At 40.7% G+C, this 13956-nt stretch overlaps 1 protein-coding gene across 1 annotated transcript; it reads right to left on the minus strand.

Annotated features, from left to right (window-relative positions):
- Positions 1-3903: 3903 nt before the first annotated feature.
- LOC310867572 (uncharacterized protein) lies at positions 3904-12971 on the minus strand (the record flags this gene model as incomplete). The annotated part of the gene is made up of 5 exons (XM_083777687.1): positions 12914-12971; positions 7696-7842; positions 6072-6350; positions 5566-5715; positions 3904-4004 (listed from the first exon to the last, which is right to left on the minus strand). Exons 2-5 carry the CDS (start codon positions 7823-7825, stop codon positions 3904-3906), a joined length of 660 nt encoding a protein of 219 aa, XP_083633813.1. The 5' UTR covers positions 7826-7842; positions 12914-12971.
- Between the last annotated feature and the right edge of the window lie 985 nt (positions 12972-13956).

Below are 13956 nucleotides of genomic sequence, written 5' to 3' on the forward strand. Positions count from 1 at the left end.
TAGTCAATTGATACCGTTTCGTAGAGACGGCCTACACGACGCGTGATCTTGGCGCTGGGTGCGCGAGGGAAAAAATAAAGCGATTTCCCGACATTTCCTTTTCAATTGATACCGTTTCATAGAGACGGCCTACACAAACGTTCTATATACCAAATGAAAGCCTGCATTTCATAGTTTACATAGTATATAACCTTTTTTTAAATGAGCAAGAAATTAGTGACACAGACGGCTAGCTAACTAGGCTAGCCTGTTGTTTGTTGGTGAAAGACTCCAAGTTGGGAAGTGTATTTCAGCGAGTAGCTATACGTGGTTTTGTTTATTTACTCCAAGCTGGGAAGTGTATTTCAGCGAGTAGCAGCGAGGGTTATACTTTACAGAAAATAAACAAAACCACGTATAGCTACTCGCTGAAATACACTTCCCAGCTTGGAGTCTTTCACCAACAAACAACAGGCTAGAAGCTAGCTAGCCTAGTTAGCTAGCCGTCTGTGTCGTGTGTTAAAGAGCAAAGAGCCAAGATCATACGTCTTATACGTTCTTTTAATCATAACTCGCTCATTTCTAATGTGAGTCTATAAATGTAACATGGTGGTCCGTGGCTCAAATACTTAATGAATAATGGACCTCGACTAGATGGAAAAACAATTGTTTGTTTTGGTAAGAAGGAAAAACACTCGGTCATCGACGGGCCCGTTGTTTATAAACCTTCAACAGTAACCATTCGGTCGTACAAACATCATATATAAACATCATAACAAGTAACTTCAAGTGATAGACGTTTGAACACAAAAACAACAACAGCGTTAAGTATTAAATAACATTTAATCACTTACTTGCTCCGAAGACGGACCCGGAAGATGGTGACGTGGCACTTCCAAACAAACACTGGCCAAGCCGACCTCCACGCGTCTCTTCCGTATTTGAGGACGGCGGCACTTCCTTCCGGTGTGAGGCCACGCCCGCGAGATTTAACAGCGAATTTATTGTAGTCATTGTAGTCCTTCTACGTTACATCCGGGTCCCTTGGTCCCATCCGCTTCTCATTGAGCACCGAAGTCCTGACGTAACTGGCTCATCCCGACCATTCCCCTGGTCTACTATAAGCGTTGTGGTCCAAAAATAAACAAGCTGTCTCGGCGTTATTGTCAGGGAGGTGTCTGTATCGTTTGCAACAGTCAGTCACTCATTGATTGATTGATTGATTGAAATATTTATTAACAGTTTGTAGAATTTACAGTACATTTTAAGCACAAACTCAATACAAAGACTGTCAACTGTGAGTGGACGACCCAATTAAGCATTACACTTGTAAATGCTCATATATGATACGGTCTGCTTCTAGCGAAAATCGAACTAATTCAGCAGCAGTAACATTAGCGTTTTCTCTCAGTCAGTTGATTCTTCATATCCATATGAGTGAAGCGGCCGGGGTGACATGTTTATTGTTCAAACACAGTTGTTATAATGAGGCTTTCAATGCAACTAAACAAATACATGAACCTGGGGACTGACGCCCTCTACTGAAAGTGACGTCAGACTTCGGTGCTCTATTGTAAATGCAAAATAGCTACGCGTGAATCTTTTTTTTTTTTTACAATAACGTTATTTGTCAGAAAGGAAGCCATTGAGGGTTAAAATGGGTCTTAATGCTTCCAACTCATATAACTGTCACCAACAACACTTTTAATGATATTACATGAAGCAGACAGCCCTGTGATGAAACCTTTAGCATTACACTGTGGTTAATACGTTTTTATTCACAATGGAATGTTATTGTAGCCTACTCTTAATATATCATGGTGTAGCACAGCACAGTAGATTCATATTTCAATCGATCTGGGATGTTAAAATTGTGCAAAACTCTGTTCAATGAATGGCCTCTTCTGCTACATTAAAAATTACTAAACATCAAACGTTACTTATACCTGTTATTGAGACTCCTATAGAGCATGTTGACATGGATAGCTTGGTTAGTAGTATCTCTGTTAGTTAATGCAGTTTGATTGATTAAATTAATAGCCTATTTTATTAGACAAAAATGTAGAACAGTAGTGTCATAGAGTGGAAAATGCCATTTGGTTTAATGTCACAGAATGCAGTGCCACGTAGAGCAGCATGATAAATGGTTAACTTTATAGTGTGTTCAAAAATGGCAGATCTGCAAGTTCAGTGTCTTGAATGAGATGTGCTGTGAGTTTGCATATCTGCTATTGTCCAGCATAGGACCGTTGCACAGTGAAGTATAAACAAGGCTTTAGGATTTATAAGTCGTTTTTAGAATATAATAGAATATTCACTCCAGTGAATAGCATTTATCCATTTAGATAACTTTTTGATGTTATTTAATTACTTATTTTTACACAGAAACATAATGTGTGTCTTTACAATAACTGTAATGTAATAATAATACTAATAATGTAATGTAATAATTATTAATTAAACAGCCTTATTTTATTCTGAAGGCAACCGGATGTCTTAAATTAGCTAGCTCTCAGACAGGAAGTTCTAAATTAGCTCAAAAGACGGAGCCAACACAGAGGGAGCACGGATAAGACTTCCGGTGACCGAGCTCTTCAGAATAAAAGTACACTCTAAAGTAAGTAAACAAAAACGATTAATTTGCACATTAATCAATAAATTAAGTATTTAAAGGAAAACATACAACACAATTGTATGTACAATTGATGTGTCTTAATTTGTATTTCGATTAACATTTATAACAGTTAATAACTTTTTTTCATGTATGGGTACATGCTGAACAAAGCAGATCTACTGTAACAAGTATTTTGTATATGCAGATACAGTATAGATACTGTACTACCTGACCTGTATACATGTATAGCCTATTCAACGTGTGGTTACTTAAGGAAAATATCGTCATCAAGCATCATCGTCAACATCATCATCATCATCATCATCATCATCATCATCATCATTATCCTCCTGATCCACGTCTTTTCTTTTCTTCATGCATGTACTGTATAGCCTAAGTAACGTAATGTTACGTAAGGTTTGTTCAGTGAAGGCTACACATAACACGAGAGTAGAGGAGAAATATTATCTTCCAGAGAACATAACTGACTGAAACTCTTCACATTGTTAACATCGTGATAAGGGTTTTCTCCAGTGTGGACATGCTGGTGTGTCCCTTCAGCTGACGTGACTTTTACAGTGGAAATGTTTGTCTCCAGTGTGTGGATATCCTGGTGAGCCTTCAGACTAGATGACTCACTGAAACTCTAATCACACCGTTTACAGTGGAAAAGGTTTGTCTCCAGTGTGGTAACGTTGGTGATACTTTAACGAAGTTAACTGACAGAAACTCTTGTCACAAAGTTTACACTGGAAAGGTTTTTCTCCAGTGTGGATACGCTGGTGTGTCTTCAGCTCCCTTTTCTGAATGAAACGTTTGTCACAATATGTACAGTGGAAAGGTCTTTCTTTAGTGTGGTAACTCTGATGCACCCTCAGATAACTTCGACATGTAGACAGGAGGAGCCGGGATTCGAACCGCCGACCCATGGATCATTGGACAACCTGCTCTACCTCCTGAGCCAAAGTCGACAATATTTCACTTAGTTTAAACACAGCCATGTTTTAATGCAGGTGTAATGCTTTCATCACAGATAAGATTATTGAAATCATTAATCGGATATTGCGCTAATTAATACGCTCCTCAAAGTCATTGAAAAGTAGAAAGAGAGTTAAAGACAAAGATTTTACATAGACATCTAGATCATCTGATACATTGGGTGACTTCATCAGTTCTGTTGCCATGATAGAAGTGATCAAATGACAGACCTTTTGATGTTGAGTCGATGGTGATGTCTCTATAAAGGTCTTTCTGATGTCCAGCCAACGGCCAGAGGTCATTCTTCAGCCGCAAAGCTAATGTTACTTTATTCAACGCTCCGCCGAGTGATTGGCAAAGTCTTGATGTTGGCCTTGACCCGTGACCCATGTGGCCCCCAGGGGCCCCTGGCTGCCAGAGGCGCACCGTCGCTCTGAGCCACACCCAACTTGACACAAACACTGTTCAGGGGCCTGCCATCCTAATAGAACACCAGGGGCCCCATGTGGCCTCCAGGGGCCCCTGGCTACCAGAGGCACACCGTCGCTCTACCATCTATGCTAACATGCAAAATAACGAACTCCAACTACCAACCTGCCTACAATTTCAGGGGAGAGTTTCACCGGCCGGACGTAGCGTGTGGAAGGAACACGTTTTTCCGACTAGTTCCTTAGCCCACCATCAGGCGCCCCGGCTGGCCAGGGCCCAGGGGGAGGTAGTTAGTCCACACAGAAAGGCCTTTTCGCCAACCCCGCCTCGGGTATAGGCACTGATGGCGCGGAGGAGAGGACATGCCCCCAGCCCGCACAGCGTCCCCAGCGGGAATCGAACCCAGGACCTTCTAGCTGTGAGGCGACAGCACTACCGACTGTGCCTCCGTGTCCGGATTATATAGTTATATGTTTCAACTATACACTATTTAGCTTTTTTTTTCCTTCAGTGAATACTTAATTCATCATGAATACATTGTTTGTAAAGCATTATAAATCATTAGTAGACAGTTATAACTTTACTTACCGTACTTTATTCCGCCAATTTTATTTTAGCATCCTAGCTAGTACTTCCACATACATTATGCTAGATGTTAGATCAAACATCAACATGTTCAGCTTTATGCAGTTATTTATGGTTGTACTTTTCTTTTTACTAAATGTTATACTATTTTTTACTTTTTAAAATATTTTATGAATCTTTTTCTTCAGCTTTAATACATTTTCTACTGTACATCACATACATTGTGGGTTTTCAGCGAGCCCACGCAGTTTCTGCAGGAACTGCTTTTCTAGTTTAAAGTTACATTATCTATTTTCTTATTTTTTTCCCTTTGGTTTTCGGAAAAGTTACCTGACTGAAACTCTTTTTCAAAGGTTTGTCTCCAGTGTGGCAATGCTGGTGGTATTTTAGAGAAGTTAACTGACAGAAACTCTTGTCACAAAGTTTACACTGGAAAGGTTTTTCTCCAGTGTGGATACGCTGGTGTCTCATCAGCTGATCCTTCAGAATGAAACGTTTGTCACAATATGTACATTTCAAAGGTCTTTCTTTAGCGTGGTATTTCTGATGTATCTTCAGATAAGCTGATCTACTAAAACTTTTGTTACATTGTTTACACTGGAAAGGTTTTTCTTCTGTGTGGGTAACCTGGTGTGACTTCAGTAGGTTTAACTCACGGAAGCTCTTGCCACATTGTTCACACTGGAAAGGTTTTTCTCCAGTGTGGATACTCAGGTGTGTCTTCAGAGAATGTGCCCGGCTGTAACTCTTGTTGCAATGTTCACATTGGAAAGGTTTTTCTCCAGTGTGAATACGGTGGTGTCTCTTAAGGTCATCATAATGGAAACTCTTGTCACAATATTTACAGTAGAAAGGTTTTTCTCCTGTGTGGATACGCTGGTGTATCTTCAGTCGACTTGAGTGAATGAAACGCTTGTCACAATATTTACAGTGGAAAGGATTTTCTCCAGTGTGGATACGCTGGTGTTTCTTCAGATTACCTTCATCGCTGAATCTCTTGTTACACTGTTTACATTGGAAAGGTTTTAATCCACTGTGGATATGCTGGTGTCGCCTCAGGTCCCATGCAGTAATGAAACCCTTCTCACAATGTGTGCAGATGTGGGTCTCTGAAGACTGGGACCTCACTCCTGAGAGAGAGAGAGAGAGAGAGAGAGAAAGAGGTGAATAGGCAGGATAAAAATAGTGAGTACAGGTACAACTTGAAAAGCTTCCATCAAGTTCCTTGTTTGGGAGCACTTAAGGGCCTTGCAAACGTGAAGCGAGCAACGCAGGCGTTGTTGCCTGGATCAACACAGGTCTCCTCCAGGTCTGTTGAAGAGGGCGCAACAACGCAAGCGTAAGAAAAAGCTAAACAGAATCCAGGTATGGTGAGTTTATTTTTTATTTTTTTATATTTCGCTTTTGTTCTCCTAATTTACTAACTGTACCAACTCAGTTTTCCCCACAAATGTAGTTCCTGTCCCTGTGTTTAACACTGACTGACCTCCACTGGACTCCTCCCGATAATCACTGTCTTCAGTGTCAGATTCACTGGACTTCTCCCGATAATCACTGTCTTCAGTGTCAGCTTCAAGTTTAACTTCAACGTGCGAAGAGATGTCTTCATCCTCATCTTCACTTTTCACTGCTAGTAATGTCAACATTGACCCATCAGGCTCCTCTGGTCTTTGAAGTAGCTCCTCCTGTTTCTGGTTAATCTCTGGTTCCTCCTGAAGCAGACTGGGGCTCCTCTCCCGTTTAGGAGAAAACTCCTCTTGGATGTCTAGGAGCAGAAAAACAACATGATAGTCAACACTAGTCAACACCCTTAATTATAGAGAACCCCTTTTTAACCCTACCCTTCTGGACGGGAATCACTTTTGGTGTTCTGTACAGTAAGTACAAAAAAAATAAAGAATTATGCTGCCATATAAATATTGTTCCGAAAATTTAGAAGGCGTTTTAGAATCAGACTCAGTCCAAAATAGGTTAATTATTGAACAAACATTCTTGAAAGCAATGTTGACATTGTGTGTTAGTTTAAGGCCTCTACATAGTCCGTTTTGTTCCTTGCGTGGGGGAGTCAAACAGACAAAAAATGCAAGCTTATTTTATACATGTATAGGCTACTGTATATAGTCGCTCTGTCGCTTACATCGGTCTATTATAATCTTTATTGTGCAAGCATCTACCCGCCCACTAGATGGCAGCTGTGACACCCCCTGGCACCTGCAGTTGGTCTATTTTACTACATATGTTTAATAATAATATGTTTAGATTGTATTATCTGTACTGACGTGCCACTTTATTTTTTGTTATGAGTTGAGATGTATAGTTATAACTGTATATGAGTTTTACACTACATCATCGATCGAAGTAGGCTATATACCACTGCCGATCCACAAGCTCACACCCGACGCTTGCAAGCTTGAAACTTGTTTATTCTAATTGAATTGACCGACCAGTTTTGCGTCTTTTGCTAGTGCTGTAATCAATTAATCATTGCGTTCACAAGGGCAGATTGCAGTTTACCATTCATTGTCAAAGGAAGCCGCTAGTGGATGATCATCAGCAACGGAAAACACGGTTTGTTGGTCACGGAGTTTTCGTCTGAAAAGCAGGGCTGGACTGGGTCAAAGGGCTAACATTTGGCCCAAAAACAGGGCAGCCCAAAAACAGGGCAAAATTTCTCTCACCCTCCTATGTATTCTTGTGTTGATTACGTTCGACTCTGCAAGGCACTTTACATGGCTGTCATGTTGGGTACAGCATAAAATCCAAGCAGCGCAGCCTATGCTCTGAGCCTTTGATTATACAGCCGTCTGTTCTAGAGAGGAGCAGTCTGTTATCAAGACATAACACACCACACCAATCAGAATCAAGCATTCAACGAAGCCTTGCAATAACTGTGAATAATACATAGTCTGTCAAGCCGGAAATCTGAACTCTATATGTTAGCCAGCATTCCGAAGCCTGCGATTCCGATGCATCGCCATTCCGACTCGCCCGCATTACTAAGCATGTCCCTAACCGCAAGCCGGAAGCTATGTAGTCGGAATGGCGGTGCGTCGGAATACCACTCTGACACCCATGAGGTTATCCAGCGTCCCCAGTAAAAACCAACTCACCCAAGTCAAAGTCGTGGAAGTGCTGGGGTAATCGTCTCTGTCTCTTCCGACGTCCTGCTGCTGGGAGCTCTGAAGAAATGGTTATGGCTGGTTCTGGAGAACTCATCTTCACCTGCAGGCTAGACGCCATAGACCGGCCTGGGGTCTCTGGAATGAAGGAACAGAATAAGCACGTTGACATTAAAGTTCACAGATCAGCTATGTCTGCTATTTTTTTAAGTACCGGTATAAATTTTATAAAAATGGCAGTAATAATAGTAATTTGTCATATCTGCCCTGTGCACCTCTTTATTACGAAGCCTAAAAGCCAAACAGAAATGTAATTTATATTCAAAACGTTCCAATTATCAATAACAAAAACACAATTAAATCATTAAATCACAATTATTTGTGTGATAATTAATCGTCAACTTAAATGTGTAAACGTGACAGCCCTAACTGTTGATCGTGGTTCGTCCAGCTAGAGCAGAGATTGGTTCGCTTGTGCAAGATCAAAATCACACCAGGACATCATTTTGAAGTGAAATTATTATCCACTACTGATGAAGCTCAAATATTGCACTAGAATGAACCATAGCCTTGCTAGTATTCGGGGGGTTTAGGGTACAATATAGAGTGCCACAGCCCCGCCCACTGTCATGGCCCGGAAGAGAATGTCCCATTCATTTTTTCCCATAGACGTTTCAGAAAGTATTGGTTACACTTTTTATTAAGGTCGCCTTTATAAGGCATTATAATGTGCTTATAAGGCATAACACTCATTATAAATGTTTGTAATCATGTATAACAACTTATAACCACGTTTATAACATAGTATAAGTGCTGGTCATAATGCATTATTATGCTCAGTGGAACAGCACATTAAAGGTGATATAGACAAGTTTTCAGCCAAATTTTAAAATATATATAAATGTATTCTTTTGGCATTTTCCCCCTGTATCTTTCCCTATATTATGATGCTGAGGTGTTCTCCTGCAACAGCACACTCCCCCTTTTCCCCCCTGTGGCTGAATGCACTGTTATCCACTACAGTTTACTACTCGGGACGTCGGAGGGGATTTAAACTTTTAGCCAATTGCAGCGCGAGGCTGTGACGGTGTGTTCAACCCAGCACTGCAGTATTATAATGAAAACGCGATGCGATTTAAATTGCAATGTATAATATTATCCCCATATCTTAGTTTCACTAACATTGTTCATGTGAAATAGTATGTTTATGATTTAATATGTAAGCCTATTGAAATGATGAGAATCGCTATGTAGGCCTATAGTGCATGGTTGGGTGGTGTGAAACTGAACAACACCAGCAGCAATAAGCACCCCACAGAACTCAGGATCCTTAGTCACAGAACAACTAAGACCCCAATAAAATCTCCTGTTTAGGCCTACATCAATATCGTTTTCGTTCATGTGGGTTGTATGTGCTTTTGTTGAAATGGTGGAAGTGGAAGTGAGTAATAGTATTTCACCCTGCACCGCCGCACCGCCGCGGCGACTGCCTGCCTGCCGGCCGGCCGGCTTGAAGCATGCATTCAACCCGTGCTCGCCAACGGTGACAGGCCGTCGCGGATCATCATAGCGATTTTTCTTCATTGCAATGAATAACCGTGGACGGAGTAGTTCACATGAATGAACGATGCTGTAGTGGCATGGGGCATTTGAGGGGCAATATGTTTTATATGCACGATTACAAATAAAAGAGAATTGGATTGAGAGCCAGTGAGTCTCCTCTACTTCCTACTTACTCAATGTCATTGTTGTAACTAAGATATCGATAGAAAATCATAATTTTGTAATGTCATATTTAGCCATACGAGCGCAATATCCATAGCGTCCCTCCCAGCAGCAACAACAATCCCATAGCCTGAAGTGACCTGGCTCAGCCAATAGAATGAGGGGGGTGGAGCTAGATATGCATTTGTTTGGAAACACTCACTCACTTCTGTGTACAAACACTGGCAACTTGTCTATATCACCTTTAAGTTACCACCTAAGTTATTTAGGTGGTTATAAAGGCACATAGAGAAGTGCTGTAATGTCTGTGTCATAATGCATTATAACCAATGTGTATTAAATGGAATCAACATCAATAATATGATATAGCAGGACTTTGAGACCTTTAAGTAAATTGTCAACATTCTTTAATGGTTATTAGCAGTTGTATCATTTTATAATATACCCTATAGCATGACTTTGTGACCTTTAAGTAAAGTGACAAAACTTTGTATAATATGCTATAGCATATTATTGATGTTTATAAGACATTATTTCATTTAATAAACACATTGGTTATAATGCATTATGACAGACATTACAGCACTTCTCTATGTGCCTTTATAACCACCTAAGTTATAATAGTTATAACGTGGTTATAAGTTGATTAGAAACATTTATAACGAGTGTTATAATGCCTTATAAGCACATCATATTGCAATTATAAATGCACTATAAAGCATTATAAAGACGACCTTAATATAAAGTGTTACCAAAGTATGTATTTAATGACCTGTAAGCCTCGGACAAAGCCAACTCGGCTCCTGACAAATCAGGACAATAAACAAACTTTTTTGGGCCAAACAAATAATTAGAAAGAAGAAAAACTCCAATGTCGTACCATGCCCTTTTTTCCAGAGGTCTGGCTGGTCTTCAGGTTCCTCCTGTTTCATTGAAACGGGTCTGGCTGGGTATGGACAGTTCATCTGCACCTGCTGTCTGGACTCCTCAGAGTGTGGAATGAAAACAATAAAATTTCAAAGTTTGAGATTAATTACAAAGACATTGAGAGACACTTAAAGAAACTAGAGATGCTCCGATCAATTGGCAACCGATCGGTGATCGTCCGATCGCCTCCAAATGACTTGATCAGTGATCAGCGCAATTTACCCTATCTGGAGAAACCAGATATATAAAGTCAGATATATAATATAATATAATTTTGCTAAACATTCTCCCTTTCCCACACACACAATTACAGTTTTGACGTGGGTTTTTTAAAGTTGTATGTTTGGAAATATTAAAAATTTCCCCTTACGCACAAGATCGGTAGGGGCTCGGGATCAGTCCCAACAAACCTGATCATCCCTAAAAGAAACCAGAGATTTCCCGGGATTGAAACACGAGTGTGCAAGCAATAAACCCCAGAAATTGCGGGTTCAGCATAGGGTTAACTTCAACTCTCTCTCTCTAGAGCTAAATTCCAATACCGCAACTTTCACACTCGCTCACTCTCCTCGCGTCCTCCACTCGCTCCTCGGCTCCGCCCCCAGCGAGGAGGAGAGGAGGAGGAGAGGATTCTATGCGAGGACAGAGTGGTGGTCGAATTTTCCTCTGGAATCGGAATGTACTACACTGTCATTTCAAAGCGACGGCACAATCCGCGATCACTAATGACGTGTATCAATTCAATTCAATTCAAAGGGCTTTATTGGCATGGGAAAACATACGTTGCCAAAGCAAAAGTGGTGTCACACAGCTGGATCACTGGAACTCCGAAGTCCGAACAGAGCCGTACAGTGCAGAATAGACAATTCATCATTTTGTACATGTAACCGAGGGTCCGAGGCCAATGTGTATGTATTGGTAACATGTGCAAGGCAAGGCTATTTATTCCTGAAATAGTGAATAAGCGCCAGGATGCGCACACGTATAAATCACCCCCCTCCTCCGACAGTCAGTCCTCCTCCGCGGTCTTTTCAAATAACGGACACTATAACAGGAATTAGGTATAGTCTCTCTGACTTACATATTCAGTTCAGTCCACATATAAATAAATACATTTTTCATTTTTGTCACCGTCATTGATAGCAGTCTGTGCATTCAGGCATGCACAGAGATAAATTAACTATAGCTTTTGAGGTGCGCACAATATAGCCGGCCTAATTTATATATCCTACTTTTATTATGCTTATATCACACAACGCAATAAAGCCAGTGGCTTGTTGTGGTCCTTTCACTTTCACATAAGTAGGTAGGCTAGATAGGCTACTTTATCATTCTGAAGCTCTATTCATTCAGCGAAAATGTGTCTCTTCAACAAACAGTTGAACAGTGCGTGCATGTGTGTGTTGGCCGTTGGGTCGGCGACTTCAGCCAGTCAGCCGGCCGGCATCTAGTGGATGGGGGGGGTGCTCAGTATCGGGTTTCATCAGTGTTTTGTACAACATGTACACGTGATGCGGAAATCCGCTGCGAGGAGACAAAATACCCCACCGAGCCTGCACCTGATGTACACTCGCTCTATGCGGTCTCGGAGAGCTCACTCGGCTCCTCCACTCGACTCTCCTCTCCTCCTCGATGGAGCGCTTTAACAATCGGAACGTTAACCATTTCCGGGTCACGCTGGAATGACCCCGAGTGACCGAGTGGGAGTGAGCGAGTGTCCGAGATTTTGGGTATTGGAATTTAGCTTAGGAGTCTAGGTCATCCTCCAGTCATCCCGGTTCTCCATACAGCCAGCTCGTTGCCGTTGGTGCTTTGCGCTCCTGCGTCTTTCTTGTCAATAACAGCCAATAAGGAAGGACTATTTGAGTAATCACTTTGCAATTGGACAAGTTACTTTTTCACAGAGAATTTCAATGCCAGGCCCTTTTTCACAGCAATATTTTCTGCAGTAGGCCTATTTAATATGATGTCGAAAATCTAATTATTAATTCTTAATTAAGGGACAAAACCCAAAGGGACTTCTTGGTCCCTTATTGTATTTGGCCGTATTTTCTTCTTTTTCTTCTTCCGACAAAAATAGCAGTTCAGGCTTAACCGTGCAGTCGGAAAGTTGTTCGGCATGAGGAGACATATGTGTATTGAAGCTTTATTGCTGACGGTCAAACGGTTAATGAGGTATGCCTGTTCAAAGTTACCATTTTCAATTGAGTGCTATAGCGCCACCCTTTGGCCAATGGTTGTGGGCTTCGCATCTTCACCATTTGGCATAGCCCTCTTTTAAATTGCAAAGTATCGCAAAAACTGACTGCACGGTTAAGCCAGAACTACAATATTTGGCAGAAGAAGAAAAAAACATACCATACAAATGAGGGACCATATTGCCTTGGCTTGGGGCTTGGCCCCTCAATTAAGTGTTTTCTAGTCTCAGGCTAAACAGTAAACACTGTTCAGGTTCACTACCAAAACACTGAAATGCTCCTTTTCTTTCAGGTCAACACTCTAATTTAATCATTGTTGTGTATATATAGGCTATATTAAAAATAAAAAAATAAAATACCTTCCCGGATGACGTATTCTGGTAGAAAACATCCAAGTGGGGAACTAGTATAGCCTATGGTGTCGAGTCTCTCGACTGCACTTGAAGCTATAATAGCATAGGATTAGCATACAAAACAAACTTATTCGTGTGCAAATTCCTCCCGTTTTCACAACTAGCCAGTCTGTCACTCTTTTCGGACTGTCGTGCAACTAGAATCTCAGACACAAGTTGCACAAAGGGCTGTAATGTACACTGCTGTGCAAACCTATATCATCACACACAGATATTCTCTATCTCGTGCACTCTCTGCTGCTCGGCAAGCCCTGTTAGCAGTGTTGCCAGATTGTGTGAGAGAAATAAGGAACCAGGCTGACTAGGCTATTTGAATCTACATATCTACAAGCTCACTGCGCAATGCGACACATTGTGAGCTTGTTAGATCTGCTATTTTCAAAATGATCATGGAAAGAAAAGTGACAAATTGTGAGCTTGTTAGATCTGCTATTTTCAAAATGATCATGGAAAGAAAAGTGACTAAATGTTTTCTTTGAAACATTTTAACAACACAATAGACAATTGTTGGAGAAATATATGTATGGGTCCTTGATATGAAGATGTGTGAGAATCACAGGTTTAAACGTCATTAGGATTAGGAAACAAGCCCAAATAAGCAACTACACTTTAGAAACAAGACAAAACAAAACACAACCAATAGGATTAGGCTACCAATATTTTACAAGCAACTTTACAGAAAAACAAGCCCAAAGTAGCTTATAAACTGACATGGCAACACTGCCTGTTATCTGATGAACGTACACCCCCTGCTGGCTGCGTCAAGTTACTGCAAATACACACTGCACTTCCTGTAAGAGGAGGAATTGTTTGTTTGTTTGTTTGTTTGTTTGTTTGATTGATTGATGTATTTATTAATAGTATGCAGAATGGGTACATTTCAAACGAAAGCCATTTTCATAAAAACATATATTATAAGGAAGTAAGAAGGGGGATATAATAATAATAATAATAATAATAATAGTAATAATAGTAATAATAATAATAAT

Source organism: Protomyctophum parallelum (genome assembly GCF_964188405.1).
Source record: "Protomyctophum parallelum genome assembly, chromosome: 12".
NCBI classification, from domain to species: Eukaryota; Metazoa; Chordata; class Actinopteri; order Myctophiformes; family Myctophidae; genus Protomyctophum; species Protomyctophum parallelum.